General features: G+C 47.7%; 1 protein-coding gene across 15 annotated transcripts in view; it reads right to left on the bottom strand.

The window, feature by feature from the left end:
- Positions 1–22285, bottom strand: part of DYSF (dysferlin) — a 235980-nt gene that overhangs the window by 201592 nt on the left and 12103 nt on the right. For all 15 annotated transcript variants that reach the window (XM_061210962.1, XM_061210975.1, XM_061210972.1 and 12 more), the window contains exons 2-3: positions 9806–9861; positions 8489–8580 (exon numbers count right to left, since the gene is read on the bottom strand). In XM_061210962.1, the coding sequence (XP_061066945.1) occupies positions 8489–8580; positions 9806–9861 (148 nt within the window). The remainder of the gene's footprint in view (positions 1–8488; positions 8581–9805; positions 9862–22285) is intronic.

Here is a 22285-nt window from a genome sequence, read left to right as displayed (position 1 = left end):
GGGTAACTCTAAATAGTTTTCCACTTCAATCCAGAGAAAGAAAAACTATTCCGAAACCCAGGGATGTCCTGGATAGAATCCAGGACAAAATATAGTTATAAAAATCCTTGGAAAATAAGGATACGGTCAATGCTTCCGAGGATGCTGAGAACAATGGGATGGTGAACTATAAGTATTCCTGCCTCAAAACTGCCTCCCAAGGATTCCAGAGGCCTGCCAACTGGCTTGCTGAAACCTGGAGGCTGAATATAGGCCTACTTTCCCCAACTTCTAACAACAGCAAACTGCCTCTCTGCCTTTTTCAATGTCTATGTGCACAGGCATACTTGGGTGAACATCCATTCCTGTGTAAGAATGACACCAGGACAAAGCAACCAATAGATGACAAGCAGAGAGAAAATACCATCCACACTTAAAACAGGCCGAGGGTCAATATTCCTAACAAGATCCCAAATGTACAAACTACCATGAATTAGTTAGAAAAAAACAAGCACCTCAAAGTATTAAGATAGGCAACTGACAGAAGAAGAAATACAAATGGGCAATAAACACATGGAAAAATGTTCAACTTTACAAGCAATTAAGGAAACACAAATTATAAGATACCTTTTTTCCCCCATGGCACTAGCAAAAATAAAACATTGACGGGCACTTTTTTTACACTGTCGGTAGACATAAATCAGGACACCTTTTCTGAAAAGTAATTTGGCAGAATTGATGAAAATGTTATCCCATTTCTAAGGACCTATCCTAAAGGAAAAATAGTATAAGAACATAAAAACGTTTGGATAAAGATGTTCAGTGGAAGGCCAGGAAAGAAACTAGAAAGAAACTAAATACCAGTCAATAAGGTTACAGTGGGATAAATTATGGTGCACTCATACTGTGGAATACAACACAACTACTGAAAATGGGGTTGATCCATATCCACTGACCTGGGAAAACGGTTCATGATAAAATGACGAAAAGCCAGATGGGGACAAATATACATGGCATGACTCATTTTTGTGTAAGTAAATGAATACACTTGTATATAAACAGATGCTTGCAGATACTTAGGGAAAGTTGAGGAAGCTATATACCAAACGGTCAACAGTGGACACCACTGGAGGGAAGGGAAGGAGCGGATGGGGGAACATGCATTTTTTCCTTTATAAACTTTTAACAATGGAGCTTACTTACACTTATTATTATTTTTTTTTTTGGGGGGGGCTGTGCCACATGGCATGCGGGATCTTAGTTCCCCGACCAGGGATCGAACTCGTGGCCCCTGCAGTGGAAGCACAGAGTCTTAACCAATGGACCACCAGGGAAATCCTGGAGCTTACTTATGCTTATAAAAATATTTATAATTTTTATACTCTTGTGGGGTTTTTTTTTCAAATAAAAAAGAATGTGTTCATATTCAGGTACAGCATGTGTCCAGACGGGGCATGCGCTTGCTGTAATGTTCACATACTGGTGTGGTTTCTGTATGTGCATCTATATGGATCCTGCTACAACCAACAGTTCCCATGTACTGGACACCTTCAATGTGCCAGGCACAGGGTAGGCATTTGACACGTACGCATTATACTACAACTCTGCATTGTAGGTACTGTGATTGCCTTTGTCTTGATGAGGAAACAGAGGTTCAGAAAGGTCCAGGTCAAGGCAGTGCCAGGATGAGACCCACTGCTGAAAGTGGGGCTCCCGAGAGAAGCCTCTGACCCTCACTCTCATGCCAGCCACCACCACTGCCCTGCTCAGCTATGTAGACAACCTGGGGGACCAAGACCACCTGCCCCTGCCAGGATGGAACCCCTCGACCACATCAACTCATTCCAGGTGTGAGTCAAAGGCACCCACTGGCCAGATCTGCTCCCCGACCTTCCTTACATTCTTGCACGTGACAGACTCACATTCAGCTCCTTCCTAGCAACCCCATCTTTCCCTCAATAGATTAAGCCCGTTGTCCCCGGAGACACCAGGACAACCCCTACCTCCACCCTGGGGGCACCAAGACCTACTCCAGGGTCAGCAACAGCCCTACAGGAGATGGTCACCTAAGTCAGGAAGACCCACCGTTCCCAAAACATCTCCTCACAGCCTATCGCGGTGCCTAAAGGCTCACGGTTAGCGCTTTCATTTTTGGTCTAAGCAGAGTCTGGGAAATAAAGCACCATCCCCTATGTTCCTAAGAAGGAGCAAAACGTTAAGCCACAGGCTGCCACCAACACTTCAGTATGAATGAGTGAGTTCGTTTTCAAACCACAGCTGGCTAAGAGCAGCCTTTGATGGGAAAGGGCTGGGGTCAGTGGGACTCAAGCAACTGGGGCAGCTGGAGGGCAGCACAGGGGAGCTACGGAAAAGGGGATGTGCTGAAAGGAACTGCCATTTAGGGAGCAGCCCTCTGTGGCAGGTCCCTGAGATGTGCTTTTGCACTTGACTTAATACTCCCTAAGGAGGAGGAAACAGGCTCAGGGAGCTGAGCTGAGGACCTGCCCAAGGGCACAGGGCTGTTGAGTCTGGACCCTAGCTCTTCCCAAAGTCCATATTCATTCCAGCTCATTCTGCGACCAGCTCACGGGGCCGACGTCGGGGTGGGAGGAGGAGCAGCTGAGGAGGAAGGACAGGGAGCAGCGGTGCCCAGGGAGGTACCCGAGCTGCCTCCTGGGCCCCCATCAGTGGCAGACGCCATACTGACAACCCAGATCGCAGGGCAGGTGAAGGCAGGCAAGGCTCTGTGTGTGGCTGAGAGAGCCCTCAAGGCCCCACTTTATAGAGTCACCAGGTCGCCGATTCACTCTTTAGAAGAGTGAATCACACTCTCCTAAAGAAAATGCTATTGTGAGAGCCTAAGGGAACTCTTCTTTAAAGGCAGTAATGTGCCTTCTAGCCGATTCTTGGTGTAAATCTGGGTCTCCTTCTGTACTGCTTGATTGAAGGGGGGGCGGGGGGACAGCCATCCTGGAATAGAGTTGCCAGATCAAGTACAGGATTCCCTGTTAAGTTTACCTTTCAGATAAACAATGGGTAATCTCTTAATATAAGTATGTCTCATGCAACATTTGGGACATTCAAACTTAATTGAGTGTCCTGTATGTTTCTCTATTGAATCTGGCCACCCTACCCTGGGCCTGGCTAGGCCTGGGGCCAGTGAATTACGGTGGTCAAGGTGAATATCATTTTAACCCTGGTGGTTTTTTTGCTTCGTTTTTGGGGGTTTTTTTGGCTGGGCCGCTAGGCTTGTAGGATCTTAGTTCCCCGACCTGGGATCAAATCAGGCCCTCGGCAGTGAAAGCGCAGAGTCCTAACCACTGGATGGCCAGGGAATTCCGTAACCCTGGTGTTCTGACAGATGGACATTTTGACCCCATGGAGACTCTTGCTCCCATATTTACATTTACCAAACATTTAAATTAAAAAACAAAAATACACCTACATTAATTAATTTCTACTGGAAAGGCATTTTTCAGAACAAATTAAATTAAGCCCATTTAATTTGTTGAGATATTTTCTATACAGTGTAATTAAACTCCTTTCTTTTTTTAATCTTCATTTTTATTTTACCGAAATTATTGTCACTGGTAACAATTATTTTCTGTTTAAATTTCCCAACACAGGTTTGGTGCAAAGTTTTCTGGGGGGGTTTTTTGTTTGTTTGTTTTTTCATTTTTCGGTTCATATCAAGCTTTATCAAATATAGCTCTCTTGGGCTTCCCTGGTGGCGCAGTGGTTGAGAGTCTGCATGCCAATGCAGGGGACACGGGTTCGAGCCCTGGTCTGGGAAGATCCCACATGCCGCGGAGCAACTAGGCCCGTGAGCCACAATTACTGAGCCTGCGCGTCTGGAGCCTGTGCTCCACAACAACAGAGATCGCGATAGTGAGAGGCCCGCGCACCGCAATGAAGAGTGGCCCCCGCTCGCCGCAACTAGAGAAAGCCCTCGCGCAGAAAACGAAGACCCAACACAGCAAAAATAAATAAATAAATAAATTTATGACGTTCCTACCAAAATTCTTAAAAAATATATATATATATAGCTCTCTTCCATTCTTGAGTTTTCTTTTGTGGAATTAGTTCTATTAAGTCTGATTCTCTCAGGTCAATGTTTACAGTTACCAACAGGATTCTTCAGTCAGTTTTTCATTTCCTTAACAATTTTACCATGTGCCGTTTTGCCCATAATTATTGCATGGTAATCATTTCTACCAATAACCACATCCAGAAAGATGTGGTTGGCAAGAATTATACTTATTTCTTAGTTAATCCATGAAAAAATTGAGAGCCATTCCTTGCAGAAGTGCCAGCATTGCTCTCATGCCCTGGTGCACACTGGTCTCCCCTGGGCAGTTTCAGGAAGTGCTGCTGCCTGCACCCGACTCCAGCTTCTCCTTTAATCAGTTTGTGCCTAGACACTGATCTATTGTAAAGCTCCCAGGCCATTCTAAGATGCACCCAGGGTTGGAGCACTGTTCTAAAAATCTAGAGCTGCGCTGTCCAACACAGTAAGCCGCCACTACGCACGCACATGAGCTATTCAAATTTAAATTAATTAAAATTAAATAAAATTTAAGATTCAGTTCCTCAGTTACACTAGCCAACACGGAACGGTTCCATCATCTCAGAAAGTTCTACCGGGCAGCACTGGTCTGGAGTGCAGACAACTGGTTCTCACTCCCTGACACCTGGGAGTTCATAATGATGCACAGGCCCCGCTCCCAATCAATTAAGTGAGAACTTGCAGGCGGGGCCAGGCACTGGCATGTTATGTCAAAGCTGCCAATGATGCTATTGCGTCTCATAGCCTGGATTGGGAACTTCTCAGCTGAACATCCCAGGGGTCAAACAGCTGGTCAGGGATCAGGGTCAGCTTCCCCTCCAGCGTCCTTCTGAGAAGCCCAGAGTAAACAGGAAGTTGTTGAGTGCAGCCTGGGACACTCAACTGAGTCCAGGACCCAGCCTAGCTGGGTTTGCATGAGTGTCTTCCATCCAGAGGAATGAAGTTTCCTTTTATGTGCCTTTGAAACCTGATTTTAGCGACACGGAGTTGATCCACCCCTGCAGTTGCTTCAGGATGGGTGGGGTGCAGAATGGCCCAGAGACAGTATCCAGCCTGAGATTCCCCTGCTGAGAGATTCCGAGACCCCACTCCAGGCCAGCAGCCCAGGCTGGCACAATGAGGTCACCCAAAACTGCCAACGGTTTTCGGGGAAACACAGAAACATCAAAAATCCCAGAACCCCTGGGGAAAGAGAAGAGAGTGGAAGTGGGGGAGAGTCAGAGGACAGAAAGAATAAAAGGAGAGGGGCCAGGAAGGAAAAGGAGCAAAACCACAGACCTGTGGAGACAGAGGTGCGAGTGAGAGGCTGTAAAGAATGAGTGAGGCATTGAGGGGACTCTAGAAACAGGTGGAGGCAGAGGATGGAGGTTCAGAAGAGGGAGAGGAGGAGACAGAGGGAGACTGTGGAGGGCTGTGCTGCACCTCGCTCGGAAGAAGACCCAGGGGGACCCTTGGTGGGCTCACAGCCCACCCAGGACTGCCAGGAAGGAAGGAACTGCTGCATGACGACGCTGTGGACCTCACTGAAACCGAGGGCAGTCAGATGGCAGCGGTCACTGTCACACCTGTTATCTCCCTATTTGCTTCCTGACCAGACACTGCCAACTTGAGGGTAGTGAGTAGGTGTTCTATGTAAAATGTTCATTAAATTGAATTCACTGAATTTTTTTCCCTTTTCTCTTTTAGAACGTAAAATGTCACATGGCTGCTCTTGCCACTTTCTGGAAATGCTTCTTACTTCTACAGCGTTAGACTTTTTAATACTTTTAATTAACTGGGATTCTTTTCTCACATTTCATGAGCAGCATGAACGTACTGTGCGGTCTAACCATGAGGGCCTTACAGAAGCACCCTGTGGGTACCTGCCTCCCTCCCGCTGCTCCACTGGGTTTACCCTCATGCATCTTCCATCCAAGCAAACTGCTCTCCAGCCTGCATACCCCACTGGCTCCGAGGCTCCGATAACAAAGCTAAAATTCTATTATTTCTGAAATTCTTCAGATGTTTGTGAATGTAAGTTTAAATTTAGTTGAATTAAAATTTAATTTTTAATTGCTAGAAATGCAAAATTGAGATAAATGTTTGAAAAACTCAAAAATTACATTCAAGTAGTTATCAGAAAGAAGTTTCTGGTGAATCGGGAAGCTTTGTGAATTAGTTCTTCTGCAAATTGCTGTTTGAGGAACTGATTTCCAGCACACCAGCCTCTCAGTGACCTACCTGGTCATGTGGGAAACTGGTGTTCAGGGAGCTGACTTGCACCCAGGAGCCAGAGGACACCCACAGGGGCCAATGAGAGGGCTCCAATGTACGAGACAGCCTGCCCCTTCTGTGATCTCCAACCCACAGAGCCAGGCCGGCCCGTGTGTGGCACTGGCCTGCTATCACCCCGAGGGCTAGCCTGGCCCTTGAATTGATCAAAAATATGTTCTCATCCCCTGCTGCCTTCATGGTCTTAGAAATCTCCCCACAGGGCCTGAAAAATACTGAATGTGATCATGAAAGTGAAACATGCGTTCCCTCTGCATGCCTTTGCCTTGCTACGCTCTCTCCAGAAGGGCCCAGCACCTGCCTGGGGCTTCCGGGAGCCTCTGAGAGGTGCAGGGGCTCCGTGATTCTGACCATGTTGCAGACCTGCCCTTCAATCACAGCTCTGCCATCAGTAGCCTTCGAGGAAATTAATCTCCTGGAGCCTCAGTTTCCCTCCGTAGTAATAACAAGTATAATAGTAACACCTAACGATTAAAAAAGATCTTTTATATAAAGACTCAGCACAGGCCCAGACACTTGGCTAAGCTCTTGGTAAACATCAGCTGTTGTGGGTTTGCTATTATTATCCTCAGCCTGGTGTCAGAGGCCCCCTCCCAACCTGGCCCCATTGCTCCCTTCTCACTGGGCTGCACAAGTCATGTGACTGAATCCCACGTGTAAGGCCTTAGCCTGCTGCCCTCCATGCCCAAACAGTGGAAGGCCCTCCCTTCCTCTCCTCTCTAAAGCCAACCCTGGCCTCCGAGTCAGTCTGTGTGGCCCTCCTCCAAGAAGCCTTCCAGGACCACCCAGAGTCCAGCATTGCTCCTCCCTCACCTGTAGGTCCACCGTTCATGCTTGTCAGAAGCTGCCTTTTTTCCATGAAATACCTGTATTGGGGTAACAGTGTGAACGAGTTCCAGCCCCTGCCCCTGTGCACGTGGGGGCTGCTGTGGTCCAGGCTGAACAAGATGGACCCCAGACGCCCTGGACCCACACCTTTTAGCCCTACCTTGGGAGGGCCCAGTGGAAGCGCCCCCATCCTCCCCACACTTACCACGCGCTGCCCCCACGGCCAGCAGAGACACAGAGAGACCGTGGTGGTTGCGTTTTTCTTCCAAGCTTTTTAAGATTTCAAACTTTCCAGATGTCTGGCAGGCTGAGACCCCTATCGGCCTTCCCCAGGTCTCTGAATTCTCCTTCCTTCCCTCTCCCACTCTCGCCCCACCAGGGAAACACAGCCCGGCCCCAGACACCAGCTGACCCAGTTCCCAAACAAAGGCTCTACTGTCAGCAGGTCACAAAACAGCAAGCCTATGCCCGATCCTCGGGCCCAGACCTCAGCGAATGGCACCAAGAGCATGAACCCACCCCTGCCGGCCCCTCACACCGCTGCACCCCGTCAGGCCTAGCAGGGACCGCTGAAGCCCCACCCTGACATTCAAGGTTTGGCCCTGAGCGCTCTCAGGCTGTGTCTCCCGGGTCACCCTACCCACAGTCAACAGCGCCATCAGTCTGCAAGCTGGCTGGCCCTGCCCACCCTGCCACCAGCACACACAAGGCCCAGGAGCTCCATACACGAGGAAGGACCCATCGCCCGCCTCGAGAGCCTACTTTTGCCACCACAAAACTTTGAACTCTGCCCCTACTATTCCCCCTCCCTGGAAACCATCCCTACTACGTACATGAAATATCACCAGAAAACACTGCCACAGGATGGTGGGCAGTCAGTGTGGGTCGTTATTACTGTTCCGACTTCTAAACCACAACTCTCACCTCAAGTCCCACCTCTTCCATGAAGCCATCGCTCGGCCCGCCTCGCGCCATGTGCCACTGCCCTCCCTAGCCTGTGCTGGGCAGGGAGAGAGGGCCGTGCCAGGCACCTCAGGGCTGCAGCAGGACCCAGAGAGCCTTTTCTTCCCTGCTCCCTGGGGCACAGGCTGTCCGGGGAAACACATGCACATCTGATTCTAGCCCATCTTCCTTCCCTGCCACTTGGGAAGCTCTCAGATTTACCCACGGCTGAGTTCCTGAGACTGCAGCCAGCCCTCTCCCCCAGATCTACCACCAGGCCAGGCCCACTAGTGGCAGATCTTCACTAAACACCAGCTCTCCAGAGCCCACATTCTGTAGTCTACATCTGCCACGACCCTACCCATACACACCCACAGGCCAGAGTCCCCCTCACCGCCTCACCTGTTCCTCCCCATCGTCTCATGGTCTTTGACCACCACTTGAAGCTCGGAGCCCTGGTCCAGGGGGACACCCTTGAGGTCCCACTCAAAGCCCTGGAAGAAAAAGAGAAAAGACGTCTTAACCTATGGACCCCTAGAAGAGACTGTGTCTGGTTCCCACAGGTCCCCCTCGGGCACTGAGCAGGCATCTGTGACCACTACTGGTGAAGGGAAGGATACATGAGTGAAGGAATGAGTAGCAGGGTCTCAGAGCTTCAGAAGGGACAGTGAGAGCTGCAGGCAGCAGAAGAGGAGACCAGACCCCCATGACCCCCTCCCCAACTCAATTCCACCGGTCACCAGGAGCACAGCTGGGAGAAATTCCAGGTGACCCTGCAGGGCCCTCAGGGACCAAGATCAGTGTGCTCATGGGGCAGCCAGGCGCCTGGTGACAGCAGGCATTAGTGCCACACTGGTCTCCAGAGACCCCAGGACCCTCCTCAGAGCAAAGGCACCCCATGCACCCCAACCCCATCCACACAAGGATAGGGCTTCCAAAGACCACCAGGGCGCCATATAAAGAAAGCTGGTTGACTAAGTCTCGAACAAGAGCAAGTTATGTAGCAGATGGGAGCCAACTCTTTTGGCAATTAGAGAATGACAAATCTCTGCACAGATAGTACCCTGACCAGCAAGAGCTTGAGCTGGTAAGCAAATACATGAGCATCTGCCAACAGAGATTTAGTGGTTAAAATTGTTAAAGGCTATTGCAACATGCCTTAAGTAAATCATTTGCACAGATGATTTACTGCAAATAGGCAATTATTTCCTATAGTTTAAATTACCTAAACATTGTCAGTTTTTCTAAAACAGTGTATTAAATTTAACCCAATGGAAAAAAAAAAAAAAGAAAGAAAGAAAGCTGGTTGAGAGGGCAGAGGCCAGCAGGAGCCAGAGGAGGACCTGATGAATCAGGGAGGGCTATGGGGAGGAGGTGGATCTGGGCAAGGACAACGGCCTGTGTAAGGGAGAAAAAGCAGGTAAGAGAGCCCTAAACACCCTCTTCCTGGCTGGCCAGAGCTGAAAGAAGCGGAGACAAGGGACCCCTCACTCCTTTCCACACCGTACCCACATCACAGGGGAGACCGCTGGCCAGGCCGCCACCCCTCCTCCCAGGTTCCTGGTGCCAGGAGGATTTCGTTGGCACACCGGACCAGAGCCCCTCCTCTCCATGACAACACCACTGAGAAAGCCGCCTCTGCTTGAGCCCCCTGACTCGTCCCTGCAGAGACAGTGGCAGCAGAGGGAGGAAAGGAGGGAAGGTGGGAAGCTCACATACCTCATTCCACACGGGGTTCACGTTGTTCTTGATGACTTTGGTTCTCTTCTTCACCCCTACGAGAGACACAGAGGGAGAGTGAAGAGACGTACCCCAACGTGCGCCTTCCCCAAGTGAGGGCCAGTTCCAAGACCTGCACTGCAGCTCACCCGCCAAAGGAAACCTTACAAAACCCACGAGTCCCCGAGAATCGCACCAGTCTGCCGTGAAAGCCCAATGCCAATCACACACATCTCTCAGCTCTGGGATGGACAAACAGCAGCCCCATCAGAAGGACTGTTTAAAGGAAAATACCCAGCCTGACTCTTCTTAATGAGTTTGTTATTGTTACTCCTGACTTTCTAAATAAAGTTTTTAAATTGTAAAGTTTCTGATTCTCGGAATGAATGATCTTCATAGAAAATATTCCATTTTTCTTTAAAAAAATCTATCTCCACATATTGTATGATTCCATATATATGAAATGTCCAGAACAGGCAAGTCCACAGAGACAGAAAATAGATTAGTAGTTTCCAGGGCCCTAGAGGGAGATGGGAATGGCAAGTGAATGCTTAATGGAGATTTCTTTTTGGGGTGATGAACTGTTATGGAATTAGATAGTGACGATGGTTGTACAACATTGTGAGTATACTAAAAACCATTTATACTGTACACTTTTAAATGGTTAAAATGGTGACTTTTAGGGTCTGTGAATTTTACCTCAATTTTAAAAAAATCCACCTCACTCTCACCTTGAAGGTATCTATCTGAAGCAGGCTGTTCTACCTGCTCGTGAGGGCTGGGCCGAGGGAATGCAGAAGGGCTTTGAGATAGACAACAAGAAGAACTAACACTGTGATGGTTGAGAAGAGCCACAGTGCCCCAGGCGGCAGACTGCTGAGTGCTCCCTCTGGAGTTTGGGCCTAAGGGGTGAATGAGGGGCACAGAAAGGGCTAAACACGTCTGGCTCTTCCATTAAGCATCAGAACAGAAATGATTCTGTGTTCAATGGACGATTAAAAGTGTTCAGCCACGGCTTGCCTGGTGGCACAGTGGTTAAGAATCCGCCTGCCAATGCAGGGGACACGGGTTCAAGCCCTGGTCCAGGAAGATCCCACATGCCACGGAGCAACTAAGCCCGTGCGCCACAACTACTGAGCCTGCGCTCTAGAGCCCACGCACCACAACTACTGAAGCCCGTGCACCTAGAGCCCGTGCTCCGCAACAAGAGAAGCCACTGCGATGAGAAGCCTGCACACTGCAATGAAGAGTAGCCCCCACTCGTTGCAGCTAGAGAAAGTCTGCATGCAGCAACGAAGACCCAATGCAGCCAAAAATAAATAAATAAACATAAATAAATTTTAAAAATTATTTTTTTTAAAAAGTGTTCAGCCAGACACAGAACTTATATTTGGGTTGGATCTGAAAGATCACCGGTTCAACCCCGCCTGTGCAAGACCCTGCAGTAAGAAGCCTTTGGTCTCACCTGGACTGCTCAGTGTTTACAGAGTCCTGTCTGGACCATGAAAGCCCCTCAAGCCTCTGGAAACATCTCCCAGGACCCCCAAGTCTTCCTCTGAAGCTGAGCATTGTCCGTTTCCCTTCTGTAGGGTCAGCCCCCGTGGCCCAGTTCAGAGCATGGAGAGAAGGGGGGAGCAGAGGTGGGTCAAGGACGCAAGCCAGGTAGGGGGAAGGATTTGGAGGAAGGAAACAACAGAGAAAGGAGCAAAGGAAAATCCAGGAGAAAGAAACATCTGAGGGAGGATCAGTAGACTTAAGGCAAAGATTCAGCCCCACGAGCCCCCTCAGAGATCCTGAGAAACCTCCACCAGTGGTAGAGGGTGAGCCCCCAACCCCTCTCACCACCTGCTGCAAATCACTGTTGTGGGAAAAGCACGTGGACTTTGGAATGACACAGACCACCACAGAACACTTATTTTCTGGGAGACCCTAGGGCAGCAGTTCTCAAATTTTTGGTCACAGGATGTCATTCTTAAAAATTATTGAAGCGGGACTTCCCTGGTGGTGCAGTGGTTAAGAATCTGCCTGCCAGTGCGGGGGACACAGGTTCGAGCCCTGGTCCGGGAAGATCCCACATGCCACGGAGCAACTAAGCCCGTGTGCCACAACTACCGAAGCCCGAGTGCCTAGAGCCGACGAGCCACAACTGCTGAAGCCCGAGGGCCTAGAGCCCGTGCTCCACAACAAAGAGAAGCCACCGCAATGAAAAGCCTGCGCACCGCAATGAAGAGTAGCCCCCGCTTCCTGCAACTAGAGAAAGCCCGCGCGCAGCAACAAAGACCCAATGCAGCCAAAAACAAATAAATAAATAAAATAAAGTTTAAAAAAAATTATTGAGGGGACTTCGCTGGTGGCGCAGTGGTTAAGAATCCACCTGTCAGTGCGGGGGACACAGGTTCGAGCCCTGGTCCAGGAAGATCCCACATGCCGCAGAGCAACTAAGCCCATGTGCCACAACTACTGAAGCCCATGGGCTTAGAGTCCGTGCTCCACAACAAGAGAAGCCACCGCAATGAGAAGCCCACGCACCACAACAAAGAGTAGCCCCCGCTCGCCACAAAGACCCAACACAGCCATAAATAAATAAATAAATAAATAAATAAATAAATAAATAAATAAATAAACAAATTTGTTTGTTTATTTTAAAAAAAGAAAAATTTCCATAGAAAAAAAATTATTGAGGACCCTAAGGAGCTTTTACTAAGGTAACTTGTATCTATCAACTTTTACTGTATTCAAGGTTAAAACTGAGGCATTTAAAAATATTTATTTAGTAATTAATATTATATTAACAATAATAAGCCCAGTACATGCTAACATAAGTGATATTTTTTATGAAAAATAACTAACTTCCAAAACAAAGGAAACAGAAAAGTGACACTGTTTACATTTTGCAAATCTCTTTAATGCCTTACTGGATTCTCATTATCCTGTCTACATTCAGTCCATTGAGATGTCTTGTTTTAGTTGACATCTGTGAAAAAAAACCCAACCATATAGTTGGAGATGCATTTTAATAAATTTTCAGGTAATTGTGGATCTCCTTCTTTGATACTGCACCGAAACTCAATAAGTAGTATTTCTTTATTTCTTTATTTTTGGCTGCATTGGGTCTTCGTAGCTGCATGTGGGCTTTCTCAAGTTGCGGCGAGCTGGGGCTACTCTTCGTTGCGGTGCGCAGTCTTCTCATTGCCGGGGCTTCTCTTGTTGTGGAGCACAGGCTCTAGGCGCATGGGCTTCAGTAGTTGTAGCACGTAGGCTCAGTAGTTGTGGCTCGCGGACTCTAGAGCGCAGGCTCATAGTTGGGACGCAGGGGCTTAGTTGCTCTGTGGCATGTGGGAGCTTCCTGAGCCAGGGCTTGAACCCGTGTCCCCTGCATTAGCAGGCGGATTCTTAACCACTGTGCCACTAGGGAAGCCCTCAATAAGTAGTATTTCTTAAACCTAAAGGTTAGCTGCAGTGTGAAATCTGAAAGCAGAGTGATGAACATTTTGTACTCTGTTACATTAACATCCATTGTCCGATCTTGCATTTTGAATAAATCTTTTATCCACACATGATTCTGTAACATCTTGCATTGCTCATTTGGGAAGTTTTTGCTCACTGAGTTATGCAGACCTTCCAAATGTTGACACATTTCACTATATAATACCGAAAAATCACATTCATTAATATCACCATCAGTCTCATCAGAAAAGTCATTAAATACTGGGAAACTGGAAGACAGAAGCTTTCTAAAATTCCAATTTTTGTTTGAAAGCTCAAATTTTATGGTGGGCAACAAATGATAAATGTCAGCTTTTAAAGTGGCAGGCTCACTCACTCATTTTCAAGAAAATGTCTATCAAATGCCCAAGTCTGAACGATCATAGTTTGTCAGTCATTCTTTCAAGTAAAAACAGTATTCTATTGAAAAAAAAAAAAAAGCCTAGTTCAGCATGCCACTCAAGCGGTCACACAGTGCTTTTTCTTGCAACAATCATCATTTTCCAGGGTGCAGCAGAATGCTCTGTGCATACTTCCCATCTCGACACAGAAAATATTACAAACACGTGTAACTCCAGGATCAAGATTAATAAAATTAATATTTGCACTGCTTTATCAAGGTCATTCTTCAGTAAAACTGGCTTTTTTCCCCCAAAAAACTGTGAGTAAAGCCAGTAAAACTGGCTTTTTTTTTTCAAACTACATGAGGGTGAAAAATACAACTAGTACAATTTGGTGCCAAAGCCCTCATTAGTCTTAAGGCACCAACAGTTTTACCTTCCAGTGCTATTGTACCAGTTGTACAAATATGGACTCAGTGAAAATGGCAAATAGCATCTTAGTGTTATTGTGGAAATAGCTTTAACCTTGCTGACCTGCTCAAAGTCCTGGGGATTCCCCCACAGGTCCACCGTACCACACTTGAAGAACCTCTTAGGAAATTCATTGAACATGTTAGTTTCCTCATCTGTAAGGTCATAATGATACCTCCCTACGGGACTGTAGTGAAAATTAAACAAGATAGGATGGCTGAGCTGCCTGGCACACAGCACGCTCATTAAATGTGAGTTCACTTCCCCTCCCCTCCCCTCTGTGCCCCACTCTGATGCATCTAGTGAACTTCTACTGATCCTTCAATGGGCAGCTCAGTTGTCTCTGCTCAGATTAAGCCTCCCCTGACTCTCCCAGACAGAGATGGTTGCAAGCTGTGACCACATGTATCGAACAGCAGGACAGCTGTGTGCTTCTATGTCTGTCTCCCCAACTAGAGCGTGAGCTTCAGAGAGCAGACACCATGCCTCCTTCATGTTAGGAACCCTAGAATATAGCAAGGTGCCCAGTAATCGGGTGCCAAATGAATGGGTCCTTTTCTTTCCCAAGTTGACTGCAAGTTCACTTCCTCACTAGAGGACAGAAGAGGACGGCTCTTCTCAGGGAATGCCAGAGACTGCATTCACAGAATGGCTACATGTCAACAGACAGATGGGATGAAAGAAAGTACAGTGTGGGGCAGGTGTCCTTGGGGGGCCCAGTTATCTTCTTAAAGGTTGCCCAGGCCTGCCCTGGCTGAGTCATTCTGAATCCCCTTGGGGGCCGTGTTGGTGTGGCTCCAGCAGCGGTTAAACACATGGCTTTGGAGTCATTCAAACAGCAGGCACTACTAAGTGAAATTGTCACCTCTCTAAGGCCTTATCTCCCTTGGCAGTAAAATGATAATAATAAAGAGTGTCTACTTTATCAGTTTTGAGGGGATAGGAGATGCTATCTAAGTGTTCACTTCCCCTCCCCTATCAACTTTCCATGACCTACAGGAGTAACATGGAAAATTCCATCTGCAGCCTCTCTTGAATTGTCCACTTGGAAACATATCCAGGTGCTCCTGGCTAGCAGCAACTAAGCAGTGTCTGTGTGCCAAGCCCTGTGCAAAGTGTCTTTTAAACATTTTCTACTTCCTGCCTTCCCTGAAGATGAGGAGAACAAAGGCCCTCTATGGGATTTCACTAAGTCCCGGTTAGAAGGGCCAACTCTGGGACCCTCTGGATGACATGAAGGGAGTGGTCACTGATAGGCTCTACAGCCCCAAAGAAGAGCCAGAAAGAAATGAAACATTAACCCGGCACAATCACATGACTTACAGATGCCAAGGAAGAGGAAGGCAGGCTGCTAGTTAGGAAACAGTTTCCTTCCTCATCATGGATTTAGACCTGTCCTGTCCTTGATCATCAATTCTGGCCTTGAGAGATGTGGCGCTATGTCTGTAAATAAACAGACTCAATAGTTAAAGATACAGGAGAGCTCACAGCTCATGCTGGGGTGGGGGGAGGGGATTACATCCTCTCCCCAGATTACTCTGCAGAATTGGGGGCCAGCAGGCATCCGTGAGAATCATGCTGGAGCCCTAGGGTGTGCCTCCAGACTGAATGACTCAGTGAAAGGGAGTGAACCTGCCATGGGAGGACTCTTCTGGGCCCCATGCAAATTCTTCACTTGTTTCCCCAGCCTACCCACCCCAACTCAACCCACACTCCTAGACCGGAGTCACCCATGGCTGTAGGGTAGTGTTTTTCTTTCTCTTTCTCTTTTTTGTTTCTTGACCGCACTGCACAGCATGCAGGATCTTAGTTCGCTGACCAGGGATCGAACCCGTGCCCCCTGCAGTGGAAGCGCAGAGTCCTAACCACTGGACCTCCAGGGAAGTCCCTAGGGTGGTGTTTTTCAAACTGCAAATTGGGACCCATTAGCAGGCCATGACATCAATTGAGTGAGTTGAACAATATGTCTTTTTAATGACAGAATAGACTAGAGAAGAAAATTTCAGAGCACATCTTTCGTGTAAAAGTACTATAACTCGAAAATTTTGGTTATATTTTCACATACATACTTATGGGTGTACTAAGTCTTGATGTAAAATATATTTCTTGCTGTGGATAACAGTCCCAAAAGTTTGAAAATAGTGCCTTAAAGGAAGATTGTCAGAGGAGAACTGGCGAACAAAGAAATCTTGGCCCTTGCGTGTCGAGAGCCCAGGTGTGTGACAGAAAACGACGTAGCGCACCGTCCTGGTCCCCCACTGGGGCCAGTTTTGATAGAGACCACGGGCTGTGGGAGCGGATGTGAGAAGGAGCCTCAGAGATAGGAGCAAAGTGACGGTAAGAGGACAGTCCACCCTGCCCAGCCAGCGCCTGGGCCCACCTGGCTGAGCAGTCTCCACCGGTGGGAGTTTCACATATCTGACACCTGAGCATCAGACGTGGCTGTGGCTTCACTCGAGGAGCCACATCACTGCCCTCTGCTACCCGCCTGGTGAGGTCTATCTGTCGGCCAGGTTGCTGTCTCCCCTGCGGTCTGGGCCTCAGGCCTCACTCATACCTTCAGGCCCGTCTAGTGGGGACAGACCCCTTTCAATGGCCCAGGATGCTTGTGAGCCCTGCCCTGCCATCGCCACCAAGGCCTGGACAGGCACAGGGGTTACAGCGTAGAAGGGAGCACCCCGATCTCTGGCAGAGCGAGCGGGCAATCTCCCTATAGCAGAAATAAGGCAGACTCCCTCCCCCAACACGATGATAAGGTCACGGTACATTTCGGAAGCAGACAAAATGCTTGTCTTTGTAACACTGATTCAATGGACTCTTTGGGGCTGGTGGGATCACAGAGAAGACAAATGCCAAAGCAGGGACTTTCACTGAGGGTGCACATCACAGTCTGTAACCTGCTCCCATGTTTCTAATGTCTGTCCAAAGAGGATTTACAAAAAGGCTGAGAAATACTGGTCCATTTCCCATTGCATCTCAAAGGCACCAAGGCCCAGATATCCACTGACAGATGAACGGATAAACAGAATGTGGGATATACGCGCAACGGAATATTGTTCAGCTTTAAAAAGGAAGGAATTTCTGACACATGCTACCACATGGATGAACCTTGGAGACATCATGCTAAATGAAATAAGCAGTTACCAGGGACTTGGGGAGGGGGAAATGGGGAGTTATTATTTAACAGGTATAGATTTTAGCTGGCGAAGATGAAAGGGCTCTGGACATGGATGGTGGTGATGGCTGCACAACAATATGAATGTAATTCATACCACTGAACTGTACACTTAAAAATGGTTAGGATGGTAAATTTTATATTATGTGTATTTTAACACAATTTTTTTTTTTAAGTCCAGGTGGAAGATGGTGAGGACACAGGTAACAGGCCTGGGGTCTACTGACAGGCATCTGGGTGGGGAAGGCAGAAGTGGGGGGGAGCAGAGCACATCTCAGATTCTGACAGGGATGCATGAGTGCTGGTGGGGCCGTTCACCTAGAGAGGGAGCAGAGAGAAGAAGAGATGGGGCATCTGGGACCCCCAAAGAGAGAGAGACGGGCTGTTTCTGCCCACCAGTCAGGTAACAGGACCCACTGTCAGAGAGGCAGGGCACCCTCAGATCGTGCAGGCAACCTCAATGCAGTCTCTCATTTAGTCCACAAATATTTATTGAGGACTTGCTCTGTGCTGGGCACTCTCTTGACACCTCGTTAGAATACCCATCAGAGGGACTTCCCTGGTGGCGCAGTGGTTAAGAATCCGCCTGCCAGTGCAGGGGACACAGGTTCGAGCCCTGATCCAGGAAGATCCCACATTCAGCAGAGCAACTAAGCCCATGCGCCACAGCCACTGAGCCTGCGCTCTAGAGCCCGAGACCCACAACTACTGAGCCTGCGTGCCACAACTTCTGAAGCCCGCACGCCTAGAGCCCGTGCTCTGCAACAAGAGAAACCACAGCAATGAGAAGCCCGTGCACCGCAATGAAGAGTAGCCCCCGCTCGCCGCAACCAGAGAAAGCCCACACGCAGCAACGAAGACTCAATGCAGCCAAGAATAAATAAATTAATTGATTTAAAAAAAAAAAGAATACCCATCAGATAAACAAAGCGATAGGAATTCAAAGTTACCAGCAGAAAACCAAAAACTGGTGGACGAGAGAAATGGTGGTAAACGGAGAAAAGGTAGCCCTGGCTTCTGCTGAGGGAAGGCCTGCTTTACTTCTTGGCACAGATACCCCCTAACAAAAAAGGTAGGCAGACTCTGATAACTCTGATACTTACCCCACCATCTGTGCCCTGACTTAAGCCTGCACACCCCAAGACTGGGCAGCAGTCACTCCCTGCCTTCCCTAGAAGAGCCCTACTCTTCTCACCTCAAGAACTCCCACCTCGATCTCCATCTTTCTAAATCTTAACTGAAAACATACTTTCCAGAAAATGAGTAGTCAGGAAGGGGTGGTGGCAGGTGGATATACTGGCTGTGATGGAATGCTCTCTGAGAGGGGTAGTCTTTAAACTCAAAAGGCCAATTAGAACTGGGGAAGATATTTTAAACATCTATGACAACATCTTAATGTCCTTAATATGTAAAGAGGACTCACAACTAATGAAGAAAAAGACAAACATCTCTTCCCTCCCAAACTGGGCAAATTAAAAAGCAATTCAGTAAGAAATAAATGCAAATAGGCAATAACATTGAAAGGTCACAAATACTATTTGAACCTAAGAAATTGTTAAAAATTTGCATGATAATGCTTTGTGTTAGCAGAATTATAAGAAAATAAGCCCCCAAACTCAGCTAATGGGAAGATAAAGTTGGTACAGACTGTCAGGATAGCAATTTGGGAAATGTGGCAAAGCCTTAAATATGCCTATAACCTCTGACACAGCAACGCCACTTCCAGTATTTACCAAAAGGAAGTAGTTAAATAAGTGGGCAAAGATTTAGTCACCAGGATATTTCTCATAGTGACAGTATAATTTAAGCTTTGGATATAAATATTAAAAAATTGATACAACCTAAACATTCCTTAATAGGGGGTTGATTAACTGAATTATGGTGCATCCATGTAATAAAATAAAACTTAGAAGGTGTGTAGAAGAATATTTACTGAGACAAAAATGCCCCTGGCTTCTTCCTGAGTGAAAATGTAAATATGCAAACATCTGGAAAAAAGATATCTGGATGGGATTATCTCTAGGGAGGAAGGCAAGGGGTCTGGGGACTTCTGGTGGAGGGGTAGGACCGGTAAGGTTCAATTCCTTGACCTGAGTGACAGACATGGGTGTTCCCTTCATAATTTATCCATTAAAGCAGGGTTCCTCAACCTTGGCCGTATTAGCTTCTGGGGTTGGATAAGTCTTTGTTGTGGGTGTCATGGAGCTGTCTTGTGCACTGCAGGATGTTTAGCAGCATCCCTGGCCTCTACCCACAGTAGATGCCAATAGCACCTCACCCTCCCACCCAGTGGGGACAACCCAAAAGGTCTCCAGACATTGCCAAATGTCCCCTGACGAAAAAAATTGCCAACTGAGAACAACTGCATTAAAGTGTACATTTATATTTTATGTACTTACTTAGGTGTTAAATTTCACACTAAAATTGCTTTTTAAAAAAAAGAGAAAAAAGAATATTGGAGGAAATACATCAAATTGTTGACAAGTTAATTTGAAGTATAAGGATGGGGGGCTACTTTTTACTTTTGTCTCATCCTTTTTTACATTGACTACATGTTACGTTCACCTAAAGAAAACAGGCTATTTTCCATGCTTTAAAGTAACACTTAATATTCAAAAAGCTAGATTCAGAGAGTCCAGTGTCCTTGCAGCTCACCTTCCCTATACAGGTAAGTCACGTGTGCCCACCTACAGATGGTTCTATAAGATCCCCCAGGAGATAGATGAGAGGGGAGGGGGGAAGGGAGAGAGAGCGACTGGAGAGACACAGGGAGGAAGAGAGGACTGATGGGAGGAGGGGAAGGGAAGGGGCAGTAATGACTCGGGTTCTGGCTGGTGAGCCTGGAGGAAGCAGGGTAGAAAGTCAGTAAGTGGGGGCACAGGAGACCCAAACTTCAAGGAAATAAGACGTTTGAGCTCCAAGGGAACAGGGATCTGGTTTTGTTCTTGGATGCATCCCCAGCCCCTCAAACAGCACCCAGCATGTAGTAGGTGCTCAATAAATATTTGTTCAATGAACTAAAGGCATGAAGGAAGGGATGTAAATCATGACATTAGAGGGTGGGAAATGGGCAGGGCAGAAGAGAAGTACAGCTCATTAAATGCTATAGGAAATGAAGCTGCTCATTCACGCAGGTGGTCAGTCAAAAATCTCGACCATGACCCAGGTACTCATGGTAGTTAGTCATGCTAACTAATAATTAATACAAGAACAAAGGGATGATAAGTATTCATTAAAAGCCTCTATCCTAAAGCCCTGAGAGAGGGAACACATAAAAGGGCCCTCAGAGTCCAGCCTCCCAGAGTTCATAGTCTATTTTGGGAGGCAGGTCCTGAAATTACATCTGAGCCTGGAATGCCGGGAACAACTGTGAGACAAGTGGGCCTGGCCAGGCCCATGCTCCTCAGGCTCCGCTCCGAGTGGGAGCCCAGCACACAGTGCGGAGACTTCTCTGCAAGCAGGCCAGTCCCCTCTGTGCCATGATGTGTTCCGACAAGCCTTCTCACCCCTGATTGCGCTTCCTGTACATTTGGAGATTTTTTAGAAACACCTAAATCTGGGCCCCTCCCCCCAGAAGTTTCGCTTCAAGAGAGGAGGGACAGGGAGTTTGGCAGTGGTCTTTTTGAAAGCTCCCCACGCAATTCTGATGTGCAGGCGGGGTTGAGCACCCCAAGCTAGATGATCTGTAAATTCTGGGTCTGATTCTAACAGCCCCTTTCCCTAAGCATCAACTCAGCCCCAAAGTCCAGCATGAATACCCCTGTAGGGTGGGGGAGGTCACATTAACTTCACCTTTCACCACATCTCACATCAATTTCTCTCAAGATGTGGTTCCAAAATGGCCTGCATCAGGTATGGAAATGCTAATTCTTAGGTCACTTAAACCTGCTGCATCAGAACCTCTATGGATAGGACCCAGGAATCTGTCTTTCAAGCACAATCCCCAGAAGATTCTCAGGCACAGTAAAACATGAGAACCATTGCCCCAGACTGTTGAGACTCCCAGGCACATCTGGAAGATGGTGAGTAACTGGGCCAGAAAGGGCACACACTAGAGAGTACCACCTGTTTGCTCTCAGCACCAGGTATCCTGATGAATAGGACAAGATGCCGCCCTCAAGGAGTCCTGCGATCCTAATTATGGAGCAAAGTACTGAGCACAGACCGGCTGGGGCGAGTGCACTAGCAGACCTAACAAGGTGCTGTGCATCCAGAGAGGAGAGACTAATGATAGCCAGGGGAATCCTGGGTGCCTTCCTGGAGAAGGTGGCATTGTAGCTTGGCTTTGAAAGATAAATAGACTTTGAACAGCTGGAGATGGTACATTCCATTATATGTCAGTTTTGCTAGGAGCTTGTCAGTGCAAATAAATAGTAAGGCATTATAAAGGGAGGGGAATGCAGAGATGGGGAGAGGACAGCAGGTGCATGTGCTCGGGGTACCTGGGCTGGGGCAACAGCCAAGAGGGACCTCAATTGATTTGGACTCAAGGGCACTGCCCACTCCAAGCACTCCCTGCCATGACCAGGACACTTCTCCAGGTTTCCATTTCCTTGTCTGCAGAATGGGGAGATTAGTAGCTACCACAAAACCATTAGAAAACCAGGGAAAGAGAGTGGTAAACAGATGCAAAAGAAGTCCAAAGCATCTAAGAGACCTAGGCTGATGAAGGACCCTGGGCTCAGGGTCCTTGGGGAACTTCTTTCCCAGCCAGTGTTGGCCCCATAATTTCCGCACAAGAATGGCTTAGGCAGAATCTGAACCTAAGGGAGAACTAGGGACCTTGTCTTGACGCTGCATTTCATAGCAGGCACCCAGGAATATCACCAAGTAATGAAAACAGAAGAGTTTTCTAAACTGTTTCGACTCACACTTTTCAAAAAAGGAATAAAATGTAAATGGTCCCACAACAAAGAATAAAAGCTACAGTTAGTTCTCACTTTGCCAAATTGTGTCTTTCATCTACGGTTATCATCATTTTGGGGTGCTTGGGGAGCAGATGGCGAT

Source organism: Eubalaena glacialis, chromosome 14 (assembly GCF_028564815.1).
Source record: "Eubalaena glacialis isolate mEubGla1 chromosome 14, mEubGla1.1.hap2.+ XY, whole genome shotgun sequence".
Lineage (NCBI taxonomy): Eukaryota > Metazoa > Chordata > Mammalia > Artiodactyla > Balaenidae > Eubalaena > Eubalaena glacialis.
Note: the sequence above shows the minus strand (reverse complement) of the source record. Positions and strands in the feature narration are given on the sequence as shown.